This window comes from Thunnus thynnus, chromosome 18 (genome assembly GCF_963924715.1).
Source record: "Thunnus thynnus chromosome 18, fThuThy2.1, whole genome shotgun sequence".
NCBI lineage: Eukaryota > Metazoa > Chordata > Actinopteri > Scombriformes > Scombridae > Thunnus > Thunnus thynnus.
This window is the reverse complement of record NC_089534.1, coordinates 7,687,983-7,715,624: the sequence shown is the minus strand read 5'-3', so window position 1 is coordinate 7,715,624 and position 27,642 is coordinate 7,687,983. Positions and strand designations below refer to the sequence as shown.

General features: G+C 37.7%; 1 protein-coding gene across 1 annotated transcript; it reads right to left on the bottom strand.

The window, feature by feature from the left end:
• Positions 1 to 5,299: 5,299 nt before the first annotated feature.
• Positions 5,300 to 27,571, bottom strand: LOC137169152 (adhesion G protein-coupled receptor F4-like). The gene is made up of 18 exons (XM_067572169.1): positions 27,386 to 27,571; positions 25,181 to 25,241; positions 23,886 to 23,898; positions 22,981 to 23,133; positions 22,596 to 22,748; positions 20,479 to 20,537; positions 20,271 to 20,329; positions 18,353 to 18,477; positions 17,706 to 17,933; positions 13,496 to 13,738; positions 13,159 to 13,299; positions 12,762 to 12,949; positions 11,487 to 11,675; positions 8,838 to 10,130; positions 8,164 to 8,205; positions 7,874 to 7,903; positions 7,714 to 7,790; positions 5,300 to 6,517 (listed from the first exon to the last, which is right to left on the bottom strand). The coding sequence occupies exons 2-17, from the start codon at positions 25,232 to 25,234 to the stop codon at positions 7,722 to 7,724; spliced, it is 3,039 nt and encodes a 1,012-aa protein (XP_067428270.1). The 5' UTR covers positions 25,235 to 25,241; positions 27,386 to 27,571; the 3' UTR covers positions 5,300 to 6,517; positions 7,714 to 7,721.
• Between the last annotated feature and the right edge of the window lie 71 nt (positions 27,572 to 27,642).

The following is a 27,642-nucleotide window of genomic DNA, read 5'->3' as shown; positions in this document are numbered from 1 at the left end:
ACTCCTGTAAAAAAGTAATATATGTGTGTAATATATGAATACGTGTTCCTGCCTTACTGCCAGTGAATTTCATGAGAAGGTGAAATATTAGATAGTAGCAAACTGATTGGGCCACACGCCAAATGCAAATATGAAGGAAACAAACCAGGGCACATTATTTCTCTCTGTGGACATGAAAAAGACCCGACAACGATGACACTTGATAGTTACAAACTAGACGAGGCATGCAACAGCTGCAGTGGTGGAGGACAGATTCAGATTCTTTAGTGATGTAAAAGAAGTAATACGACAACACAAAAATTCTCTATTACACATAATTGCAGTGAAAATGTCTCTTAAGTAGCAAGTATCATTGCAAAGTATATTTCAAGTATCAAAAGTAAAATTTTTCCTACTGCAGATGAAGGCCCCTGTGAGTGTTATACTATTATATTTTATTATTATTATTACTGATGCATTATGTGTAAGCAGCATTTTACTGTTGCAGTTGGTCATGATGGAGCTATTTAACTATTTTATATAAACCACTGTTGAGTATCTTACAAAAGCACATATAACACTGTGGAATTTGAGACGGCAACCGGCAATGAGAAGTGTCATGACATTATTTCTGCAGCCTTTAAAGTTTATTATACTAGCACCACCTTGTGGTGATTTAACACAGAAGCAAAACCTACAGTGGCCTGTGTTTTGATTGATGGATTGAGTCATGACATTATTTGGTTTGGAGCCAGCAAGAAATTCTCATTGTGGTAGAAAGCAGCTCTACAATATTTCCTTAGCATTTCTGTCTATTTGGCAGAAATGCCAAATAGACCAGATGCCTTCAAAGAGACTTTCAAAATTGATTTCTGTCTGTTTATGGTTAGCTTGCCCTGTCGCTGAGCCAAAAAACCTGCCACACTGCCCCTTGATTGGTTAATAGTTATTGTTTTTTGCACCTGTGTGTTGCCTTTCTTGCACAATTTTATCTTTCACAATGATATTTTTGCACATAAACAAACACTGGTGTGTATAGTGTTTCTGATCTTGTAAAGCTAAAAGTCTATCATTAAAAGATTTCAACAAAAATTGAAAGTACATGAACCATCAGAGCTAAGGGTAATCATTATAGGCTGATCAGATGTTCAACATATATATTCTAATATTTTTACAATATCCTGAGCAAGAAGTGGCTATAGGCTTGAAGTCAGCAATGCCAAATTTCACTATTGCCCTGTATATAAAGCACAACTCCTACCCCCATACCTGTAACCAATTTACAACTATATCACATCAAATCAAGTTTATTTATAATTTATAAACAACCAGAGGTGACAAAAGTGCTGTACAATAAAATAACATAAATAAAATAATATAATATGGTAACAGCAAAAAAGCAGTAGTGATAACATAACAATATTGTCCCATAAGCATACACAAATAAATGAGTAATAGTGAAACATAAAACTTTAAGGACACTCAAAGACCTGAGAAATCATGTGGGTCTTAAGTTTAGCGTAAAAAGTGCCTACAGAACACTTCATTGAATATGGTAAACTGTTCCAAAGCTTCGGGGTGGCAACTGCGAACGCACGATCACCCTTACCCCTTAGCCTCAATCGAGGGAGAGCCAGGTAAATACTGCACTGTAAACTCAGTATTTACAACAGGTGAGAGTGTGTAAATCACCCTTTATAGAACCATGGGGGATTGAGCCCTCTGCTCTGCTGCACTATGCTTCCTAACCATCTGAGGGCCCTAGACTCTTATAAAAAAGGCCTAAAAACCTTTCTATTCAGGAAGGCTTCTTCAACTTAACTTTTTAACTTAACTTTTCTCCATCAATCGAAGTTTGGTACTTCTTAATAGAGTTGGAGTAAATCCTAGTTTAGTATGAAGATTGATGTAAAAAAAAAAAAGAAAAAAAGGAAAGGAGAGAGACAGAGAGAGAGAGAGCACTCTAAAAAAGTTATGGAGGACTGTGTGATGTTTGGGTAACCCAAACTCTCTGAGGACATTGCAAATTAAAAAAAAAAAAAAAAAAAAAAAAAAAGTCACTGGCCAACTCCTGAACCTGGTTGAGGATCATAAAATCTTTGATACATTTCAGTCTTTTGTCACAAACACAGTACTGAGACAGCGCTATTAACAGTAACAAATGACATCCTCATGCACACTGACAAAGGTGAATACTCCATTCTCATTCTACTTGACTTAACTGCTACATTTGATACCATCGACCATACCATCCCACTTGATCGATTGCATAACTGGGTGGGCATCTCTGGTACATCTTTAAACTGGTATCATTCATACTTAACAAATAGATTTTTAATAACAGGAAGAGATGTCCCAGAAGTTAGGAGGGACGTTTTGGCTCCGTCCACTGATATACACTCACTGCTAACCTAAGCAGACGTCATACTCTGAAGACCCGTAAAGGGTTAACTCTACACGGACAGCGGCACTTGCCTGCTTCCTACACACAGTTAGCTCTTTAGCACAGTGACTCTGCACTTTCTTCTTCAAACAATGAGCTCAGTGGCTCTTACACAAGCAACAAGCATCCATATTTCTTCACAATTTAGCTTACTTTCAACTCTATTTCAGGATCATTTACCCTCCAGAACATCGTGGCCGAGCTGTACTAAATCATGGCTTAGGTTGTGAGTTCTGGGACATTGCAGCAACTCGCCTAGCCAAAGACCTTTTTATTAATATGCATGCAATAAATTCATACATGCTTGAATCTTGCAGCCACGTTCAGCAATTTGGGTGCATTAGTACTTCAAATTAAACGATTTACACTTAACTTGTTCACGATTATTATCATCCGCTCTGGAGTCTCAGGGCAGTGGGTTAATTACTTAAGCCACACAGGGTCCTTTCAACAGCACACGGCGGTGTCAGATGCATCAAATCGGGTGCCAATAGCACCAGATTTAATTTCAACAATTCACAAGTAGCTCCACAAGTTTAAACAAACACACATTAGTATCACCAAGCATCACGGCAGCCAAATTCTATCATGTTATCATCATAACCAGCAGCCAAAACGTGAAACAACCGGTTCAGCTATAATAGCTAATAAGCTCATGCTAATGGGCTAATGGCTAATACTAGTGCTAACGGCTAATGCTAATGTCTAATGTCAGTTAAAAACAAAGTAAATTGCAAAATACAACTGGGGTTATGTAATGGGAAATTGCTGATCACTCAATAAACACACAAAGAGAGCATTGTTAGGTTATGAAATAATGTATTCAAATAATACAGTCAGAAGTATAATGCATCATAGTTCTGGAGACAAAGATACATACTACCTTGCTATCTTTTCTGTCTGAAAAGTTGGCACTTAACTAGTCCCTTAAATACCTCTTGTACAGAATTTAAGACATCTGTTTACTAACCTTACAGGTCAGCAACCAAACCTCAGATAGAAACACGGGTCAAAAGTTCAACTAACCTAGGAACAGTCTTTCTTCACGACCACATATGACAGTACATAAGCATGCACCAGGTGACATCACAAGATGACATTACTACTATATTAAATTAAGGACAAACCACATTATCCTCCAAAAGCTCATCAGATTTACACATAAACATCTTCATAACTATATTTTATCTTATCACTGGCTCAGGTAAAAGTACTACAGAATAAACTAACTGTTAAACATACAACTGCCTCATCTTACACAGCAAATAACTAAGTACAGAGGAATTTAGAACAGGTGTGAAACACAAACTAAAACACTATCTGAAACATGTATGATATACAGTAAATACATAAAATGATAACCCACTATTCAGTTTTCTCTCACAGTTATTATTCTCACCATTATCTCACAGTAAATAACAGCAAACATCGATTGGGTTTCAGATGATTTTCTGGACTTTCTGAGGAGTTTCTAACACTTTTAAGCATCTATCATTAAAGCTAACATTGTTTGCTTATGTTTGAGCAGCAGGGACAGTTGGTTTGTTTTGGCTTCACATGGGGCACCATAAATGTAGGAGTATTAATACTTTATTAATTAATTACCTCATTGTTGGGATGATGATAACTTAAGATACAGATGTTCAGCAGGTTTCTACCCAGAGCTGAATTATCTGCAGAGGTCTCCTCTCCAAAAACGTACACTGGGATTAAAGCCATAAAAATACCGACTTAAGCAGTTTCACATAAAAAAAATCAATGTTTATCTGATGATATATGGTGAGCACCGGATTTCCGAGAGGGGCTGCTAGCTGAGCTGCTGCTAACGTTTGCCCAGCTTGCTTCTCTGATAACTTAAGATGACGTCTAAAGTCGACTCAAGTCCTTCATCTGGTTAAGATATAGATAAAAAAAGGACCAAGATCTAAAATGTTTATCATAAAAATGTGAACACTGAATAAAAGTCAATTTATAACAGTTTCTGTCAAACAACCAAAGCACTGACATATTATCTTGTAAGTTTATACTCTTTGGTAGACGCTAATTGTAGCAGACAAACACAACGCTACATATTTTAGCTTTAATGTTACAAATAAAACAAAACAAATAAACTTGTTTCAATTAAAGATTAAATGCACATATACTTGGTTGAAAAACAAATAAAGAGACGTCTTTTGAGAGTGTCAGGTGGGGAAGCAGGAGTGGACCCAAACGCAGAGGCCGGAATGCAGATTTGATGAAAACCTCCTTAAATCACGGATGGTCAAGAACAGGCAAACAGAGCTAAACAGAACTAGCAGACGAAACAAAACGAATGATCCAACAAAGACTCAACTCAAAACCAGACCTTAAATACGGACTAAACTAATCAGGGAATGGGGAACAGGTGACGAGACACAAGGGCAGGCTGGGAGTAGTTGGCTGAGGAAACACAGGAAGCAGGGCAGGGCTGATGAGACTGATACAGGGCAGGTGTGGGGAAGACACAGAGCAGAGCAGGGCTAGCAAGGGTGAAGCAGGGCAGGTGAGGAGGAGTACATGAACACACAAGGGAAACACAGTAACAAAACCAAAACCCAGAAAACACAATATTCTAAATACAACCCACATCAACCTGTACAAGAACCACCATGAACCTAAACTAAAATATACAACACACCAGGCTAAACAAAAGGCAGTCCAAACCCACCACCCAAATATAACAAGAAAACCCATAAGACCCAAGGGACTAAACAGAAATGCAAACCAGGAGACCTCACAGAACACAAGAACATAAAAAGACCAAAAAACACACCAAGTCCAGGCAGGGTGTGACAGAGAGTTTTGGAGGCCAGCTCAACTAAGTTCGGTTTAGCTTTCCTTTTTAGAATTTGTTAAAAAAAAAAAAAAAAAAGGAGTGTGTTTCAAGGTTTTCACGTTGAATTTTGGATAAATATTCAATTTCTTTGTTCTCAGGGGACTTTAGGTGCAGCTGGTGTCTGCAACCTGGATCTTCTGAAATAAAGGAATTTTTGGGAAGTGTAATTCTGAGTTTTTAGACACAAAAATCACACTTCAAGTCACTGTGGCCTACTCTTTCACAACAAAGTTGTAAACACATTCTTTTCATAATGTTCAAGTAATTCATGATATTTTCTGATCAATAACGGTGCTGCTGTAATAGAGTGAGTAACAGAGTTAAAGAAGTAATTCTGTGAGGTTAACACAACATTCAGAAACAAATATACATTCAACATATTTATTTCATTACTTCTATAACTTCAAGCATTCAAAGTGCCTTCCTATCTAATGTTCTTATCCATATATGACTAAAGTTAACACTTATGCGATTAGATTAAACCTTCAGAAACCTATTCAAATATAAATTCAACACAACTCTTATTTCATAAGATAAAAACATTCAATATGACTATGAATTCAGGCAAGTCTGTCTCTTCTTCTTAGTAATCAATATTCCTTGTTTTTATTTCATTATATATTTTGAGATACATATAGTAGTTATACACACATATTATAGTACAGGTTATCGTTTATGCCAAACAGTGTAAATCTACAAATTTTCCAGTTAAATAAAAGGATCAAACCCAGCAAGAGATCTTAGAATATCTATTTTGTTCTATATACAGTCAGCAAATACAATCTGTCCATCCAGAATCTAATTAAGTGGTTTGAGTTGGTATGCATTAAAGCCTCTCCTCAAAGATATACAGTGACAGTTCAGTACTGACTTTGACTTCTGTAGCACTTGAAAAAAAATCTGCATCTGCTCTCCCCTTGAGAAAATAATGGTATGCAAATGTATACATAACCTTGAATTACACATTATTCCTCAGAGCAGGATTGCATTTAATGTGAAATTTGTTTCCAGCCTCAGCTGATGGAGATCACAAGTAGTGCCAATACTACTATTAACAATAATGGTTTTCAATCAAATCACAAAATATTATCAAAACATCTGTTGTGTTTTATAAGCTTCACTAAACTGCCCAGGAACTATAGTCTAATACAAAGCAAACACTAAGATGTGGCTGTAAATGGAGCTGCATAGTACATGTGTGAGTTGCTGTTTCCTTCTTCTTGGTCCGTCTTCACAGTCTGAAATGGAGAGATGACAGACAGACTGGATTCACACACCAACAAAGTTTTAGCTCACTATTTTACAGTTGGAAGTGTACAAACTTTGCATTTCTGACGCAAAATAAGGGAACATTTGAATCATGAGAAATGTTGCCACTTCTAATCTTTCAAAATCTGTATGTGTCCTGATTCATTCAACATGAAATTATTTAAAAAGATTCATAGATTTTTAAAGTTTAACATGGTGGATATATAATGACATATAACAATATATTTTTAGCCACTTTAGCATGGATCTAGGGCTAGCAATTGGTCAGTCCAAACTAATCCAGACTGAGATATCTCAACAACTATTGAATGGATTGCGGTAAAATTTGGTACAGATGTTTGTGGTCCCCAGAGGATGAATATGAATGACTTTGGTGATCCACTGACCTGCCATCTATTGTCATTATCAGGTGACGGTTTTCAAATATGAAAATCTACTGGATGGATTGGCACTTAATCTAGTACAGACATTCATGATGGTTCCTAATAACTTTAGAGATCTCCTGCCTTTTTCTCTAGTGCCACCATGAGGTTGAGTGGTTGTGGTTTTGAATGAGATGTCTATTATTGGATTGATTGCCATGAAATGCAGTAAGGACATTTACCCAAATGATTAATTGTAATAACATTGGTAACATTGGCTTAACTTTGCATCTAGATTCACTTTGGTTTATGACGAAATACTTGCCATCAGCTTCAGTTGTACTTGGTGTTTAATGCTTATTTGGGAATGTTACCCTAATAGATGGTGAACATGTTTAACATTTCACGTGCTTAACAACAGCATGTTGGCATGCTGACATTAGCATTCAGCAAAACACAGCTGTGCAGCATGACTACACAGCTAGCATGACTGCAGACTCTTGTTTAAACATAAACAGGGTTTCCAGTGTGATCTTTAAGTAAAATAGCATAACAAACAGATGTAGATATGAGATATTCTTTCTTGCATTCTGATGAAAATATAAAACTGACAAATAAAATGACACCCAATTGTCTTGTCTTGTTACAGATTAGAAGCAGTCATCTTTTTAAGACTCTTACTTTGAGTCTTGCTCTACTTATTTTCTTTAATGTGATGCTTTAAATGTTGTATAATAGAAGATACAGCAAATGCATGGACACAAGTAAAGGGGAGACTATTAATAAAATAATATAAGACTGACCTCTGTCTTCATTTGTCTTTTGTGTAGGTGGTTGAATTCAACTTCGTCATGCTTCCACTTTGTCCTTTTGATTTTGCCTGAGGGTAGAAGCAAACAGAGTTATGAAATGTTTTCTTCATTTTATTGTTTAATTATAGATAGATGTATTTTGTAAACTTACCGTTACAAACTTTATCAGTTCCTCTCGAACCTGTTAATAATACAAATATGTTACGTTCAAATATTACAACATAATTACTGAGTAACATTTTTGTGCCCTAGTGCACAAAATGTGCCTTTTTTGATGGCCCACCTGGCATCACATGCCTCCCATTGCACAGATAAGAATTTCACCACTAAGTCATCGATGCAGTGTTTGGTTCTGCTTATTGTAAATCAAGATTAAAATATCGCATTGGCCACCACGGTGTGAAACTGAACATCTGCTCATTGATAAAATGACAAACCTACCTTCTCCTCTGTTAAACAGCCCATTAGCAAAATGAAAAGGCCCTGCAAAACAGCAAGTGTAATTGGTTTCAAACTCTGTTTTTATGCAGATACTTTTGTTTGAAAAAAAACCAAAAATATATAGCACATTTTATACCATTACTCCTCTCAATTCCTTTCATATTCAACTCTCATTCTGCATTAGCAATTTGTGATCAATGACAACATTTTGTACCAATGCAGGAAGTAATTTGATACAAGTCAGTGAAAACTACAGGAAGGGTGTGGAGGTTAAACCATGATGACATGTACAATACAATATCAACCAGGGATGCACCGATCAGATTGGTATTGAGCCAATACTTACCTTAATAAGCCCTACCATGAAATGACCAATTCACATTAAATACAGTTTCTTTGTCAATTTCATAAAATTCAATTTTCATAAAGTGTGTCCACTATTAATTACACTCATTAAGCCACAACAGGCTGCCTCATGTTATCTTACATAAAAATGATTCCAATGAAATCGAGGCAGTGAGGTTTACAGATTTTAAATTTGGGAAAAAGTAAGCACTGGTATCAGATGGGGAAGTGGGAGTTGCTGGAATCAGAATTAGTATTGGCAAAAAAGTTGGATTGGTGCATCCCTAATATCGACATTCTGTTTGGTGTGTGGGTTGCTTTCAAATTACCTGGAAGGAATTGAGGATGGTGAAACTGTAATCAACAACTTTTGAAATGGGATCATTTCCATCCAACATGAACCCAATGAAGCCAATGGCCCATGTTACTCCAAAGAGAGGGGTCAGAGAGATCACCACTTTAAGGATACTTTTGGCTGTCGCCTTGTCATCTGTCTTGGTGCTATCAGGTACTGAGGACTTCAACAGAGTAAGAATGACGACCACCATGGAAAAGAGGTTTGTCAAAATAACAGTTCCCACAGGAAGGACGAAAGCATGCAAGGATCCCTCCAAGGGTTTTTTATAATCTAGCCAACATTTCTTCTTATCATGGTAGGGCTGGTTGGTGTATTTGTAGTACACATAGCTGGATCCCACTATTAGGATTGGGCAAACGTAGCCCACAATGCTGGAGAAGAGCATGAAGGCTCTTTTCCTCACTGGGCTGAAGACAAAGATAAGCTGATGGACAAGTATGCCACTCAAGCACAGCATCCAGAAGAACGTGGCTAAGAAAAAGAGGTGTTTGCATATGGTCAAAACTAAACAACAGGTGTCACTGAGAATCTCAGGATAGGAAGAAGCCAAGAAACTACTGTCACCGAGCAAGAGGAACAAAGCAATGTTAACCATGGCTGTGTGACGGAAATGTGAAAGGTTTGTCTTGACCACAGCTGACCAAACCAGAGCCTCAATGATGAGGAAGATCAGCAAGGAGCAGATGGACACACCCAGGCCCACAACTGAAATCATTTGTAGGATTTCATCAGATGTATCACTCTTGGACATGAGGACAGAGAATGCAGTCAAGTGGTTGCACACGCAGAGTGTGTGGTTTCCGTCACTAATGTTGGTAGAGCATCCTTCATCCGACCACTCCCTCACTGTGGTGTTCCAGAAGACGCACAAAGGTTTAGTTCCCTCTTCGCTAGGGAAGTTCATTCTAATTTCTAAAGGTGAATCATTTTTGTCTTCCAGTGTGACCGATAATAAGAGGCTGGTAGTATTTTTTTCCTGGAAGTTGTTTTTCAATTTATCTGTTAGATTTTTCACGGCAACAGTTCTTATCATTCCGAGGGTCTTGTCCAGATTCACATCAATGTCAAACACACTACAGCTGCTATCTGAGCAGAATTTAAGATCTAGATTTGGACTGTTGAATTCATTGGTCATGTTAATCTTGATATTCTTCACCATCTCTTCCACAGACAGAAGGTAATCTGATGACAAGTTCTGAATAACAGATTTGTTGTACACATCCCAGGTCCTGTTCAACATGTTGCTTGCTGCGTTGACAAAATCCTGAAATAGAAGAATGGAAAAAAAGAGAAAATCAGTGTTATGGTATATTTTATTGGTACAGGACAATATTCAATTGAATTTTTCAACAACCCAGGCAAGGTAGCCAAGTTGTCCAACACCTGCAGTTTCCAGACTCATGCTGGACTCGCTGAGAATCACCTCCAGTTGATAAATTTCAGGATAATCTAGCTAAATGGATCTGAAGCTAGTTCAAGAGGTACTAACTGGAGCAGATTCTCAGCAGCACATCCACAAGTCCATTCACCTAAAACTTACCAGTAGACAAATTTTGCAGCCATATATGGGCCAGAGTGAATTTGTTACTTTGGTGAAAGAAAACAGACACATGGTCTGACAAACAGCCACAATTGGGCCACTGATTTTCTTAGCTCATATAAGATTAATTCATACTTTAAATGTGTAATGTGTCAATGATGTACAATTTTAGAGGGTATAGAGCTACACAAACTACACATTTAAACAAAAATAAGGTCTGACTTCTTTCCAAAGTTTTCAACCAAATCGCCGAGCCTTCCAAAGTGGATGGTGTTGCTCAGTTGTCATTGAGATGGTTTAGTTGTCATATGACCTAAGTATGAAATTTCTGTCACATGATAACAAAGGAGATCGAGCATACTGCACTCCAGTTTTCCTCTCTGGGCATGTATTGTTCTGTTCACTTTCTATTCTGTTGTGGTGACAACTAAACCATCTCCATGACAACTGAGCAACTCCCAACCTGCCAGCACTCCCAATTTTCCCGGGAGTCTCCCTATTTTTAACTCTTTCTCCTGCTGTGCCCCCGTTTGGTAATTTCTCCCATTAATCTCTTGATTTCATAGTGATACAAATCAAAGGGATATTTCTCAGTTTCTGTGTGGGATATGTGTCGTGGTACCTTAACCAGCACACTAGTACCAACTTCATCAAACCACCTGTTCAACAAGCATAAACATGTAGAAAAGCATATTTCCACCTGCTTTGCCCGCAGTGTCCCATATGCTTTTCTACATGTTTATGCTTGTTGAACAGGTGGTTTGCGACAGTCTTGTTGCACTTACACTAATGAGCGGAGTTGTCGTCAACTCTTTCACTTCATCCATTAACACCCTCCTCCCCGTCCCCCCCGGAAAAAAAAATCCTGTCTTTTTAAACCTAAATGTCGGCAGGTATGAACTCCGTCAGCAGAGGACAGCCATGAGATGTGGTTAAAAGATTTGGAAACAACAAGGAAGGCAGACCTTGTGTTAATCTTTTTTTTTTTTATACTGCTGTGTCCAAGGTCAAGAATGAAACTTCAAGTTCATAACTGCACATGTATTACAGTAAATGTAATAGTAATTGACAAGGGCTTACAGGTATGACACTGTCTTCTAAGGCAAAATTTACTGATGCACTGGACATAACACTTAAAATGTTGATGGAGGCGCTAAGGTCGGCCATAATGCTACTTGAATCAGTTGAATTAGTTGTAGAGCTGTTCTTAAGTCCTCCAAATATATCCATGGCCGCCTCCTGAGAAGCCCCTAGTCCCTTCTTAAAGTTCTAGAAAGGTGAAACAAAAAAACAAAAATCAGTGAACAAAAGCACACAAATTACATCCAGACACAAAATATTGATAGTGTCTTAACAGTAGTGATCTTGGACTTATAAGGTTCCATCTGCAATCTGAACAGCCTCTTTTGTGTCAGCTCTTGATTGCTACCTCACCCAATCACTTTTGTTTTATTAGTTTTATGGCACTGTCTCCTGCCCCCCTTTTACCCCCCATTAGTTGACATCACAAAGCTTAAAAAGTAATAACTAATTTATTTGCTCGTTTCAAATGTAAAAAAAAAAATAATTTATGAAACTTGCTGACTCTGAATTAAGCTTTGTAGACAGTGGGGCACTGTATATGCACCATCTGTTGGCCAGCTGGGTGAAACAGAGTAAACATAAACTCAATTCAGTAGCTGCATAGTAGAGTTAGCATCTGATCACTAAAATGTTCAGCAATTAGCAGCTAGAGGCCTGAATTTATCTCACATTCCTTTGTTGTATCTCATTGCAATATTCTCTGAAGTAGTCACAGTAACTGATAATAACATTAAATCTTTCAAACAAACAGGATGAGCTGTGTGATTAACATTAGCAAGATAGCTTTTTTATTATGGTAGCTTATGGGAAAAAAGATTTAGCCTAAAAGATTTTAAAAAATGGCTCACAATTCAGTTGGCATTTGCATTAGTGTAATTCATAGTGTTTTTGATAAAACCATTCATTTTGAGGTTTCAAGACTTAAGATCAAGCATTGTTTTAATGTTCTTTTCAGCTAACTTAACCCTAGTCACAGAGCAGTGAGGTAACGCAGTAAAGAGGCAGAACTTGATTGGTCCTCTTGCATACATTGCAGGTAAAACCTTGTAGAACCAAGTTAGAGAATAACACAGGGGACAGAACTTTACCTGACATTTTCTTTTTTCTAATCAAGGTAATTAATGCATTGAAGTAAAATACACTTACACAAAATGTTAATAATTTTAGAATATTGCCATGTGAATAACTAATTTTTGATTTAAAAAAAAAAAAAAAATTGAACCTTATAATCCTAAAGTCACACAGTGCTATGAGCTTTAATGCTATACTCACGTCTGCTGATTTTGTAACTGTTTTCAACTCTTGATCAACGCAGTGGAAGAACACGTCCTGCCAGGTACTGCCATTACAAGTGCGTGACTTATAGCCAAACCTGCCCTTTTCACACGTTCGGTTAATCACTGTGTCTCCAGATGGAGTGTTTGGCCAAAACTCATCCTTTTCACAAAATGTTTCACCCTCTTGGAGAACAATGTAGGGAATCATTAGTTGATGTAAGAGAAGCAAATCCAAATAAATGTAAATATAAACAAAGTAAAATTTTGAATTAATGAGACTCTGGGAAATCATCATGTCAAAACATAGACTAAGTTGAAATTCAAGCATGTTAAAACGATTAAAAGCTATATTACTAAATTTGGAATTTACAATTCTTCACAGAATCACGTACTGTAGATTACTGGAATATCCACGCGTGCACTTTTTTCTTGATTAACTGTGTTTTTAAAAGTGACATTCACGTATTGTGAGGCGTTGGATTTCTGGCAACTGATATTAGCTGTGAAAGAGTAGACCAGGTAATCCCCATCAGCTGTAGAGAAAGATAGATATTAGTTTCAGTGTTATTTTTGTTGGTTGTGGATTTTACATACATTTTGCAGGAATATTGTGAATTTCAATTTGTGTTTATGTTTCAGTTTAAGTAGGGCTGTTTTGTACTACAGCTGACAGAAAGAAGGAAGGAGGGAGGATCGATAGATTTGGGAGATAGTGAAGTTTTGTCTTACATGTATTCACTAGATTATTTTTCCCTTCACCCCTGTAGCTCCACCAAACATCAAAGCTCTCTGTGCTGTTTAAGATGGTGGCAGTGACATTCACGTTAACGTTCTCACTGTCCTCCATATCCGAACAGTCCACAGTAAGAGGATTGATTCTCAGGTCGATCTCATCAGGCAGGAGTGACACTCTCAGCTGTGTCTTGGCTGTATGCCTGACTGACCCATTAGTGAATCCACACTCATATATACCTGCAGGGAACATGTAGATAATTCACACTGGATGAAATTGGGCCATACTGAACACAAATTTGTTATCAAAACAGAAAAATGAATAATAATATTAAAACTTAAATTTCTGAAAGCAGACATAAGTCACTTCCCTGTCAACAGAATTACCACGTCCCCTTTTGGGTGAAAACAAGTGCTGCAAGGGTGCCAAATTGGAAAAACTAGAAGTCACATACCTAAAAACTGCTGCGTCACATTTTGCACATCAAACGATAAAAAAACCCAGTTTACTTCCCCAAAGAGTGAAGAACAGTAAAGAAGAGATCTGTGGCTTCAGGCCATCTGCAGAGATTATGAAAATGGTAAACTCTGGGATAATTTATGTCTGTGGCAAACACTTCATCACAGGTTAGTTAAGGATACTAAAGTCAACAGCTATAATGTTAGAAGTCATAGTGGTGAATGTTGATAGTACACTGAAAGAGCAGTACATAGAAAATAATGAAAAAACAAGGAAATCCCAATTTAAATTTTTTGTCAGCCTATCAGAATTTTGCATGTCCATAGTTGCAGGGAGGACAATGCTGCTTTCAGCTCTGTGATTGGTGGTCAAGCTATAATTTTACAGAGGGCCAAGTAATTCAAATGCCAGTAAAATTGACCAATCATAACCATATCTTCCCTCTAAATAGGTGGGCTTTGTTGTCACTATTTTATGATGAGTTCGGCCCATTTTGCGCTGTGAATGGGTCCGCACCATTACAATGCCGGGACACCTGTGCTGCACCGAGTAGGCGGCGTCTTCACACCATTTGACAGTTATCGTAGCCATCAGATATGCCAGATCAGCCTCCAAAATTTCAGCGAGGTTAACACCACCATGACTACATGTTCCGTACAAACACAAACAAGTCAAAGAAGATTAATGAGATAGGTTTACATAAAATCATATTGTGAACATTACTGTCGATGCTAGCAGTTATTTGTCAGCTAAGAAAGCTACTGTGGCTTTTGTCCTGTAGGCCAACATTGTTGTTTGTTTTGTCAGATGATAATTACGTGGTTGCCGTCGCTGGTTGACAGATTACACAGATTACATGCAGATTACACTCCATTTAAACACATAGTTTAAACAGTTTTCCTGGCCTTCGCCGTTACGTGTTGAGCAGTGCACCGGCACACTGAAATGGAGATCACAAACTAGCGGGCAAAAACAGATAAACAAGCCGGGAGTATCCGTGGCTAGTGAGGATTATCCATACCTTTTTCAAGATTAACTTTTATTGAAAAGTTGGAGTTGATCTGCGAAGGAAGACCTTCACCAGAGCTAATTTGATGCAGAAAACCAAGTCTTTTTCAACTCCAGAATTTCGTTTTCAAGTAACTTACGTTAACCCTCCTGTTATGTTCCGGGTCAAATTGACCTGTTTTAAAGTTTGAAGATCTAGGAAAAATAGTTGAAAGTATTTTTTCAGTATGAAACTTCTTCTGCTTGCCTTAATTAGTGTAATCAACATATAATATGAAAATGGTTCATCTCACATATTTGCAACCACCCCCTGCATGTTTATATCATATAGATACTGTTCGGGTCAATTTGACCCAGCAGTCAAACTGGAGGTAAAAGGGTGTCAGAAATGTCAGACTATTTTTTTCTTTGCAACTGTGAGACATATTTCATCCCAATCACTCACACACACACACACACACACACACACACACACACACAGGTGCAGGTGTTATGATATTTGACGAGAACCATTTATGTTCTCGCGGGAAAACTCCACCCACATTCAGTGGACACTCAACAGGGGAGGGGCAAAGCATATAAAAGATTCTCTGCATGGGAGTCCTACCAACATTACACTCTGTCAGGCAAACCTTTACAAAATGAGCAGCAGAAGCAAAAGGATGACAGTCCCTGGTCCAATCCAGTCCCAGCCGCTGCAGCCACGGTTAGGGACATCCAGGAGAGGACTGCACCAATCACTACACCAGTGCGTGAGGTAAGTAAGTGTGTGTGTGTGTGTGTGTGTGTGTGTGTGTGTGGTGTGTGGTGCGTGTGCATGTGTGTGTATAAGTATATGAGAGTGTGTTGTGTGTGTCTTGGGATCAGCAAAAAGACACCATAGAAAAGTAATCATGGTCCTCTTGTTTCTAGGTTGCTGCTGAGGGGAAAAGAAAGAGGAAGAGGTACCAGGTCTGCAGGCCATCTGACGATGACAAGACAAGCATGACCTGCGTGAAATGTGTAAAATTCATTTGCACAAAGCACAGTGTGGTGACATGTGCTGTGTAGATGTACACACACACACACACACACACCTAGACAAACACACACACACACACACACGTTCATATTGCGATTGCTTGTTTGTTGTATTGTTGTATTGCGATTTTGTTCATTTCTGGGTCACAAACAGTGCATGTATGCAAAACAAAATTTAAATGTAATGTTTCAATGTTATGTAAAACTATTGTGTTTCATATGTTGGTCTTTCAAAAGCAATAAAGTGGTGAAACATTTAAAAAAAAGTTTGAACATGCATTTTTTTAAATGAAAAACGAGTGAATTATCCTAATTGAACCATTACCTGTTAGAGGTAAGGAACACCATTGCACTAAATATTGATAGAATAGTTAGTAATGGAGTTAGTAATGAAATATTCACACTGCTTGTTAGGATTTTTTTGGTTTCGGACATCTTTTGGATAATTAAACATGCACTGGCTCAAATTGACCCGGGAACACCATTGCTGTTCCTGACAAATGAACATAACAGGAGGGTTAATGCGATCATCAAAGGGTACGTTTTTAAAATCTAATAACGGCAGCCGTGCCAGCTGATACTATTATGGCTACTGCTGCCACTGTTGTATGTTAGTTAATTTTGAAAAATATGAAAAATATGCACATGCTGCTAATGTTGGCTGTGTGTGTATTTGTGGGTGTGGGTGTGTGTGTGCGTGTGTGTGTGTGATATGTAGGCTTATTAAATGTTGTTGGTTTTGTGTGGTAGGAGGCGTGGCTGTCATAAGAAATTAGCTGTTTTTTGTTTTGGTGATAACTTTCATTCCCTCCGTGTTGCTTGCTCGTTACATTGGCTGGACTAAGTTAGTGTCTTATTTTTGTTTCAGAGCTGTAAGTAAGTCGGGATGGTAGTTTTCCTGTTTTCCTGACAAGGGAAAGGGGGTCAGAGGGCCAAGGTTTAAGAGTCACGGTTCACTATTAAATGTAATGGTTGGAAAGGGTCAGCCTTTGCTTTTTATTTTCTCCAATTCTACCTACCTTTGGTGTGAATATGATAAAATATGGTTATTTATGGTGGAGGGAGGGTCATACATTTCCCCCAGTCACTCAGGGAGGCTCAAGGAAAAATATTTGTAGCTCCGGGGAGAAAAAAACAAAAACAAAGTCACACCTCAGCCACCCCCCTCCCTCTGATAAATAAACAGTCCCTTACTGATAGCGTTTTTGCTGCTCTGAACCCCATTAATTTAGCTATATTCTTCTTTACAGCAGCTATACATTTAAAGCTACATTTGTTCTGCTCAAGCAGTCATAGCTTTCTCCTTCTTTTAGTGACTTTCTTGCAAATCCCACAGTTGTTTACATGCTATTCAGATCTGCTAGTTACTTTAGCTCAGCTGTTAGTGATGACACTCATCAACCCCTATTTATTTAATTTTTTCTATATAACGACACAGATTGTTGGTCGGCAATGACAGAACTGTTTGCTTGACTGGCTATAGGATTTGGGATCCTAATACCTAAAAAGCGATACGGTTTCTTATTTTATGCTATTAAACTGGCAAAGACCTTGAAATTTGCTTTTACCACCAGTCAAATTAGAGGGACTGCTTTCACCCAAAAAGGGGTGGGGCATGACACAAGGGAAAAGTACGTGGATGTGCTGCTTTCATCTCTACTGATTTCAGTTAGACTTCAATTTAAGCAAGATTTGTAAATGTGAAACCACTGTACTTGCCTGTCCACAAGCTTGTCACCCCCTGGAGTGTAAGTGACACACAAGACTTGTATTCCTGTGTGGCACATCTTTCATTCAGTTTCACCACAGTGCCATTATTGAGCTCAAAGCGCTCGTGCTTCCTGCTCATGTTCCAGCCAGCTCTGTCCGTCTCCTCCTCTAAAGTGCATTTCAGTGTGGGGTTGGACAAGTACTTTGTTGTTTCTGGGGCCTCTATGGTGACCATTCCTGTGTGGAAAAGGTAATATTAATACATAGTGACACAGTAGGCTAGGAGTAGGAGGTACAGCTTGTCATATGTAGCGATGTCATTAAGTCCATTAGTCCCTAGATTCATCTGTCTGTTCAAGAGAGCAGCTCTTTCCATTTTATCAGTTTATCTTAATTTAATATGGCCATGGAGACATTAGAAATTAGCTTTTGATTATGCACCAGATGCACTTGTCCCTGTGTTGACAGTGGTGTTTTTTTAAAGACCAGATATTCAACCAAACTTTCACTATTCAAAAAAATAGTCATGTTGCAAAACAGAAAGCAGCAGATATTAGTCTATAGAGAGCATGCACTACAGCAGCTAAGAAATAATCACAGCAAGGGTCAACATGATCTAAATGAACACCAAAAAACAGTAATATATTTTTACTGACCTACAGTGTCGACCAAAACTACAGCTTCAAGAGAGGTTTCCAGCTGAGACACTATGCCTTGAAGTCGAGAACTCTCAAATTTGACGCCGACAGCTGCCTCAAAACCAACAATGCTGTTTCTTGGCCTTTAAGATTTTGGAGAGGATCAATGAAAGATGACTGGTTAAAAACAGAAAGTATCCGTATGTGATAAAAGTAATAGGAGATATGCAACTGAAATGCTTACAACATGAGACTGCTGCCTTCAAATACAATATTCGAATTGACATACATTTCATAAATGTGTTATTTTGATCATAGTGAAAACATTTGCAAGCACTGGTTTCACCAGTCCCTTATTTATCTGTTGTTGATTGGGTGAGTGTTGATTGGCCAGTGAGTCTCCTAAGAATGACGTGTATTTACTACTAATGTGCAACAGCAAAACATTCTTAGGTATTATTTGTTTAGAGTCTAACACTAAAAGACTGAGCTAATCTGCTTTATCAGTGCTGTGTGATTGACCTTGACTGACAACATAAATTTGGAAGAAAATGTTATTTTCATGTAGGAACCCAAAGGCCCCATGCTTTGTACACTCATCATCCACCCTGACCACACTTCCTGAACTGGAAGAATGTAGCCAGTGAACAAAATCCAAAATTACATTTCTTCAGAAAAAAAAAAAGTATTTAGCCAAACCATTTACAGATATATAAATGTCATTTTTAAGAGACAGGGTTGCAAAACTTATGTAGTCATGAGGAGGGATCACTGAGTATCTAAGGTGGTTATGTCATGATCTTGACATGCTAATATATCATCAGTTCAAATAGTTTAAGGTGGCGTCACATACAGTGATCTATGCTCATGTTTAAGGTGTTTTCAGACAGGACGTGACGCAAGTTTTAGTTAAGTGACGTGAATTTCACCAATGGATTGTTTTTTCAGTCTGTGTTCATAAGTCCCAAACTGGCAGGTAAAGCACAGACTGTACAGACGTTAGCCATAACTTGCTAGCCATGTACGCACTAGGGATGTGCAGAGGCCAGCATTTGTATTTGTATCTATATTTGTTGAGGCAGCAAAATTATTTACATTTGTACTTGTATTCGAATAAAAATGGAAATAGGCGTAAAAATCCAGTTTTTATTTTATTACGCTTTTAATTTTAGGATATAAAAGTGTTAAAATAAGTGTTTATGAATAAACCACCTTACAAAGCAAATGACTGTGCTGACTACTGACCTAAACTGAATGCATCACCAATGTGCAGACAGAACTCTACTTATTAATACATCCATAACACAGAGACAGTTCAGTGTGTAACGTGTAGAGAAGAACTTCAAAGGTGATTCTTACTTTGCACTTTTCATTTATTGCCTATTTTTTACAACCTAACTTGTGGAAAGGAGATGTGGAACAATAGGTTATGGAGAGTCCCTTGTAAGCACTTTGCTTGTGTCAGTAGCTCAGTTTTATCTCTGGCGAACACTCCAAATTCCAGGAGTGATGTCCAAATTAGGAAATGTTTGTCATGTAGCAGGTGGATGTGACTCCCCAGATCAGAGGAGAGAGACTGAGATAGCAATGTAACCGACCTGTGCGCTGGTGTTTGACATGTTTGTTTTTTTCCCTGAAATAAATAATTTTTAAAATATTTGTACGAAACAAATATTCGTAAAAAAGACCCACAATTTGTGCTTTACTAAATAACATTTATATTCGGCTAAACCCATAGTACACACCAGTGTGTGTGGGGAAATCCTGTGACAGCTAAGATTCTGACTGATCTCAAAAACCACCAAGAACTCCTGCTCTTCCTATATTTTTTCCTTTAGACTCTTCTCTTATTTCCTTTTTTAATGAAGTCTCTGTATATACAAAAAATAAATGAAACTTCAAAATAATAAATCAATAAGTTTGCAAAGTACAATACCTCTGACGAGTTACATTCAGGGACTCGAAGCCATTCAGTTCTTTAAAGGCAGTTTCAAGCTTTAAAAAGAAAGAACATTAAATCATTTACATTTGAATGTTGGTAATGACAGTAGAAATGTGAATATAAACATAGTTATTAAAAAAACTAAATATCAAACATCTTCAGGAATATATGTGTATAAATTTGAGATGAGAAGCAGACGTACCTTTGTTGTTTTGGATGGATCCCAGGTGGATTTCGACATAATTGATCCATTGATTTTAACTGTGTTGATTGCAAACATTATCGTTACTGTCAGTTCTGATATCACATCGTATCCCAGCAAACATTGGTTGGATGGTGACATGACATCATGGGAATCAAGTAAAATCACCATTTAACTGAAGTGTGCACAACTTTTGAATACAAATATGCGTACACAAGAGTCAATGTCTCCTGTTGGTTGCTATTTTCCGCTTGGACCTGACTTCAAAAAGACCTTCTCAAGATTTCATTGTGGAATACCTTTATTCATGATTAGTTCTTTCATTTTTTTATACAAAAACGTTTAAATCTGTCTTTAATTGGCTGTGAGCGGACGTGCTAAAATGACATCCTCTCCGCAAAGAATAAATGTATAGGCGGAATCTACTTCATATTCTTTTTTAAAAAATTTTATTTACTCTTTAGTCTACTGCTACATACTGTATGTGGTAACTTTTTAAATCAGTTGAACAAAGGAGTTATTATTGAGTCACATAACTTTATCAATTTGTCTTATTGATGTTTTATTCCTCTGTTCTGTTACACCAAAAAAAAAACAAAAAAAAACAATTTTGGGACACAGTTTTGCATTCTGCATTCTTGATATTTACATGACACCGGTTTCCAACAAAAATAAATTTAAAGAAAAACTGTCTTATTGATGCTTGACATGAGCGAAGCATCATCCCACCTCGCGAGAATTCATCTAGCTCTCCACGAGAGATGAGAGTTGCACATGTGCAGCGTTTGCAACCACCAGTTGTCTGAAACGCAACAAGCACAAGAGGACAGAAACGATGCAGATATAACGCTGTTATGTGAGTTTGTTGAAGGAGTTTTCTCTCATGTCAGCAAATATGTTCTGTAACGTTCCTGTTGATGAGAGGTGATTTAGAGCATCTGGGCTCCTCACATAAGTGGAAACTGGAGAGAAGTGAATCACAAGTAATTAAAAGGTTTACCGTTTCAAATAATTAGATTATCTATAAGCATTTTTCTCAGTTTTGTTTATCCTAATAAAATGTTGTTGCATGTCAGTATCAACACAGTGTGTTTCTACAAATATTTTTGAAATGGACCCTTATACTCTTCTGTTTATTGTCTTAAGAGTGTGTTATACTGTCTTACAGCTAAGTGCACAATATAATAGTCTGCCTTCTCTGCCTCTTGTGTGAACATGTTCCACTGCCAGTTCCTGACAAGTTTGAATAAGTTAACAAAAACGAGCTGTGGGATTCAGCCTTCAACTTTTACTTCTCAGTAGACAGAGGCAGAGAAGGAAACCACCGAAGGGAGAGAGATAGATAAGGCTATGAATGAATAGAAGGAACATTATGCGTTAATCAAAAGACACCTGTTAGGATGACTAATATGGGATGCTCTGTGACTCACGCCTGTATGTAAAAATACGATTATTGAATTTCATACAATATCTCTTTCAGCCTATAGCAAAGTGGAAGATCTGCATTTGATAATGTGAACTCTGTTCATTGCAATAAAACTCTGGAAGACAACTTGCTCTCTTTGATTTCATCTTTAAATTTCCACGACAGTTTTACATATCATTTACTGATGAACAGGATTATTTTGAAAGTGCCACGTCATTAAAACGTCTTGCAGCTGCCTAGGTCAGACCGTCAACTATTTTAGAACATAATAAATTGTTAATTTAGACATATAGGAAGCAATAGAATGCATATCGTATACATACACATTTACAGAATAGCTATAAAGGCCTGTTGATAATGGCAAGAACATATTTCGACTTTGTTGGAGGACAAACAGGTGAGAGCCAGGTAATGTCCCAGATGTTGGTTCAACCTTCATTTTGGAACTATTTTTGAACCATTACAGGACGTGTTGGGGGGACGATCAGACAGCGGTCATACACCGTAATGTTTGCTGGGATATTGTCCACAACACAAGAATAAAAAATACAAAAATCTAATAACACAGTAGTATAACTATCAAGTTACAGCCATCCTTATTCCACTCATACAAATCACCAGAAATCATCACCAGAAAGTAGTGGTACAAATTGTACAAAGGCAAAAATTCATCATGCATCTGGACCGTTACCTTGGAATTTGGCAATGCAGAGTGGTGTGATGTGCGACACGTTTTGTGTGCATGTAGATTCACTGCAACATTTTTCAGTGTAGCACACATCGTTGCTCCAAATGTATCCATCAGAGCAGTTGCAATTGGATTGATTTCCAACGATCAGGCACCCTGGAAAAAGAAACACAGGTGCTGAGATTTCTGGCTTTTCTAAACTCTAAGATGTAGCATCCTCAATGTCTTCTTATAGCTGAAATATAAATTTGTTTCATATTACAACTGTGCGGTCTATGCTGAGCTGTGTTGCATCTCCCCTACCTCTATCCCTTTCCCCCTCACTGTATTAAAGAAGAACTGTTTGGAATGATAAACCTAGAAACAAGAAATTGCTTAAGGAACATACCTGAAATCACTCCACTGTCTAAAAGGGTCACATCGTGGGGAGCGCTGTTGGTATCGTTCACTTGGATGTCAGTTGAATTCAAAGCTGACAGGATGGTCTCGATTTCCACTGTGACATTACTCTCCACCATCAGCTCACCATTGTTTGCATCGTCTACAACAACAGGAGATATTTTAACATGTTATTTTTTTAAGCTGAAAAGGGATTGCATACAAGAGCACCTTTTTATTTTGTCATTAGAGATGCTACAAATCAAACATACTAGTTTAGTATGTGAGATATCAAAACATGGTGGACAAAAGGTTTTCCCTGTTTCCCTTATTGTACTATCAATGCTGAGGGTCTGTTTGCCTACATAACATACATTATACAGGAACAGAATAACCATCAGTCACCTTTGACTGTATCTCTTAGAAATGTGACATAAATGTAATTTTGCACTGTAACTATACATTAAGCCTACAGTATATGTTACATTACAGTATATCACTTTAGAAGTATATGATTTCATGAAGAAGCTACAATGTTCATAATTTGTAATTGTAATTAGGACTATATATATGGTAAAAATATTTGTAAAAATACATACATCTACACAGATGTACTGTAATGCATTTAAAAATAGCTGATGTCAAATGGAAGGACATGACTGAACATGATAGTGGGTATATGATATAGATAGTGGGTATACGTTACATACATATAGTGGACATATAGGATAGTATACTCTGAAAATGGAAAGTTTTATTTTATTTCTTAATTTTTTGGTTAAACGTGAGTCTGCCATCTAAATTCCAGTGGATGGTAGGTCTCCCAGTGTAATCCTGGCATAGCTGAGGATCTGTGGAAGTTTTCTGAGGAATTTTACTGAAGTGCTCTATGTGATATATGATCTTCTGCCTCACCTGCTGCATGGACCTGCAATGGCAAGAACAGGAGAACAGAATTAATCTTTCTGTCATGGGTGTGATTCAATCTTGTGTGAAATTACAATATAAAATATTTATTCCAAAACACTTTTAAATAAAACAAAACAAATATGCAATATACATACAAAAGTTAGTTAATAAAAATATTTACATACATGTAACATTCAATACTGCGTGCATCAGGATATAATTTATAAAAATTAAATTAAAAATTAACATTAAAATAAAAGAACAAAACGGAAGTTTAAAGATCCCCTTCAGGCACGTGTATTATAAGAGATATTCTGCTTGGAATAATAATTTGTGTGTCTGATGTAGTTTTTACACACATACAAAAAAACAAAACAAAAAAAACAAAGAAAAAAACAACAACAACAGAAAAACATTTAAAAATCCAGAATCTATTAATATGCAAATCTTGCTAATTTCAAAAGTTTGGGCTGCTGGACACAAGATGTCTCCTATACTGGAGGCTTCAAGTTTCCACATCACACATGTCTGAGATGAGACATGACACATCTTGTTTATGTAGGCAAATGTCTAGTCTGTTATGAAAGAATAAATAGAGACAAGGTTTTGTGCAGTAATGCATAAGTGCGAAGCAGACTGAGACAAAAGCCAGTTAAAGGCTAAAGTGAAGAGATAAGTTTTTAGCTTCCTTTTAAAAATATTTAGTGAGCTGGCTTCCCTGATATTTATTGATGGTGTGTTCCACAGTTTGGGGGGTGTAGCTGACAAAGGCTGCATCTCTGATTTTCTTTCAGTTGTTACTGGGAATCTCCAATAAACCAGCAGCAGATGATCGCAGTGTTCTTGACGGCAGATAGTTAACAAGGGATTGATTATTGATTATCTTGCAGGAAACAGGTGTCTGCAGACAGAGAAGTATGACTGCGCACGAGGTGCCTGTGTTGACAGTCGTGTTGGGCGGAGGCTGAAAGTATAGAATGATTCTGTGAACTGTCCAATGGGCTGCTCTTGCTGCAGAGCTCGGGGAGCCCATATGCATACACTTTAGGAACGTAAAGGCAGTTGGACTGCAAAAGGATATTGTGTCTCTGGTATTTAGTTGCCACCTAACTAGACAAGCTGATATTTCAGTTGCAATGACAGTACTGTGCATCATTCTGCACAGTGAAGCTCAAACATCCAAGTAAAGGAACAATTTAAAAAAATGTTTAAGTGGGGAACTTTATACAACATCCTTTTAAAATCATAGCTATAATCCTGACCAGCAATATCTTACTGATTAAACTGAGAAGCATCATTACCTGACAGTAGATGTACAGAGCTCCAATCAGAAACTTAAAGACCCTGGAATCCATTGTATTTCTAGTGGGAAAAAGATATCAGATTAACCAACAGTAGCATCAACTTAGAGACCAAAAATACTGATACTGACAAAATCCACACACTTACAAATGCACATAAAGTAAATGTACTTACACTCATTTGATAACCCCAAATCATTTCAAGGGTTTACATAATGTTTAAAATTTGCTCAAAGATATGTCAGCTTCACGGGTCTTAAATCAACACTCATGAAGGACTTTTGAGCTTATTTAAAGGTGCAGTGTGTAGAATTTAGTGGAGTCTAGCGGAAAGGACTTGGCAGAAATGGAATTTAATATTCATAAATATGTTTTCATTAGTGTATAATCACCTGAAAATAAGAATAATTGTTATTTTGTTACCTTAGTATTAGCCCTTTATGTCTACCTAGGGAGTGGGTCCTCTTCCACGGAGGCTGCCATGTTGCACTGCCATGTTTCTACAGTAGTCCAGAAAGGACAAACCAAACACTGGCTCTAGATGGGGCCTTTCACATTTTTCGCAAATTTTCAGAGCCACCACAGGTTCTCCTAGACACTTGGTGGGAGAGGGGGAGGGGAGGTGTTTTCACTTGGTTGCAATCTGCAACCTCACCACTAGATGCCACTAAATTCTACACACTGCACCTTTAAAGCAACACTAATGATTGGGTTGTAGTATGCATTGCAGCCTCTAGGGACTTCTACCAGACCCATAGACTTTTAGCTTGTTGGTTTAATGGTGGTAAACTAGCGCAAGGCCCCTCTCCTGTGGAACCATCTTCCAGACTCGGTCCAGAGGGCAGACACCCTCTCTACGTTTGAGAGTAGGCTTAAAACTTTCTTTTTTGATAAAGCTTACAGTTAAGGCTGACCAGGCTTGCCCTGGTTCAGCTCTTAGTTATACTGCTATAGGCCTAAACTGCCAGGGGACTTCTCATGAGGCAATAAGCACCTCTCTTCTCCTCCTCCTCTCCATCTGTATGCATTCATGTACCATTAATGCATGCTACCAACTTGGCTTCTTCCCCAGAGTTTTTGTGCTTTCTCATCTCACAGGAAAATCCAGAGTCAGAGTTGTGGGCCATGGCTGCGGGGATGGTGTGGGGATGGTGGCGTGGTTCCATGAGTGTCCTGCCTTGACACCTTCTCCTGCCATTACTGCTATTATTTCTAGTCATATCTCTATTAATGTTATTCTTGTTACTGTTATCGTTGTTGTTATTATACTGATGGTAGATGGCTGCCCACCTAGAGCCCAGTTCTGCTTGAGGTTTCTTCCCGTTAAAGGGGAGTTTTTCCTTGCCGCTCTCGCCAAGTGCTTGTTCATGGGGGAATTGTTGGGTCTCTGTAAATTAAAGAGTGCAGTCTAGACCTGCTCTATGTGAGATGCCCTGAGATAACTTTTTATGATTTGGTGTTATATAAATAAAATTAAATTGAATTGAACTGTTTAATCATACCCGGTATAATTATATTATATAACTCAGATGAAATAAATAATAATAATAATACTTCTTAAGCTTATAATGTTAATTTCTGTTGAGATTGGCAGAGGTGATAATAGCGAATAAAACTGTCACACAAGCTCCCAAAAGTAGACTTTTTCATACCCTCTGTACAACCTGGTGCATTTCTTGGTTAAGAATAATTTTCCCTAATAAAAGTAAGAGTAAATCACCCATTCACTTACTCGATTCTTCACGTAATCATGTAAATTGAGAAATCTCCATGCAGTCCACCTTGATGATAACCCAAAATGTTGTATTAACTCTCTGCTCTATAGCTCCTGTTAGCAAAATACTGACTGGACTGTTCTTGATCGCAGGAGTATCATGTAAAATGTTGCACTGAATGGTACAACAATGTCATTTTAACATGAAAGGTTGAAGGATTCTAACACAATAATATTCAGGGTGCTCATATTTAAACAAGACTCAGTCAGTTTAGACTTAAGAGGATATATGACTTTGTAGAGGAAGTAAGGGAGTGGTTGTTACAACATTTAACATTAAGTCAGTCATATGTTTTTTAAGGTGTTACACTAAAACCTTAATATAAGGAATGAATCTGTCTACAGTAAAGCTAAGTGCTTGTAAAATAAAGTACCTGCTTAGATCCTATTTTTTCAAAAACAATAAAAATACATTAATAAAAGGCTCTCACCTTGGCTTCACACACAGCACTGTACAGAAAGCAGATGATTATCCCATCAACCTGGTTGCAATTACCAAACAGGGATCCGACTGTACTTCATATCTATGAGGTGCGCATCAGAATTAGAGTCAAAGTAAGTGAGCACATCCGTCAGAAAGACTTGGTCAGACTGGAAAGGACGTGTGCAAGTGTGTGTATTAAAGGTGGTGATGGTGAAGTTGGGGAGGTGTTATGGGGGAGACTGATGTCCTGGCTTTGTGATGTAA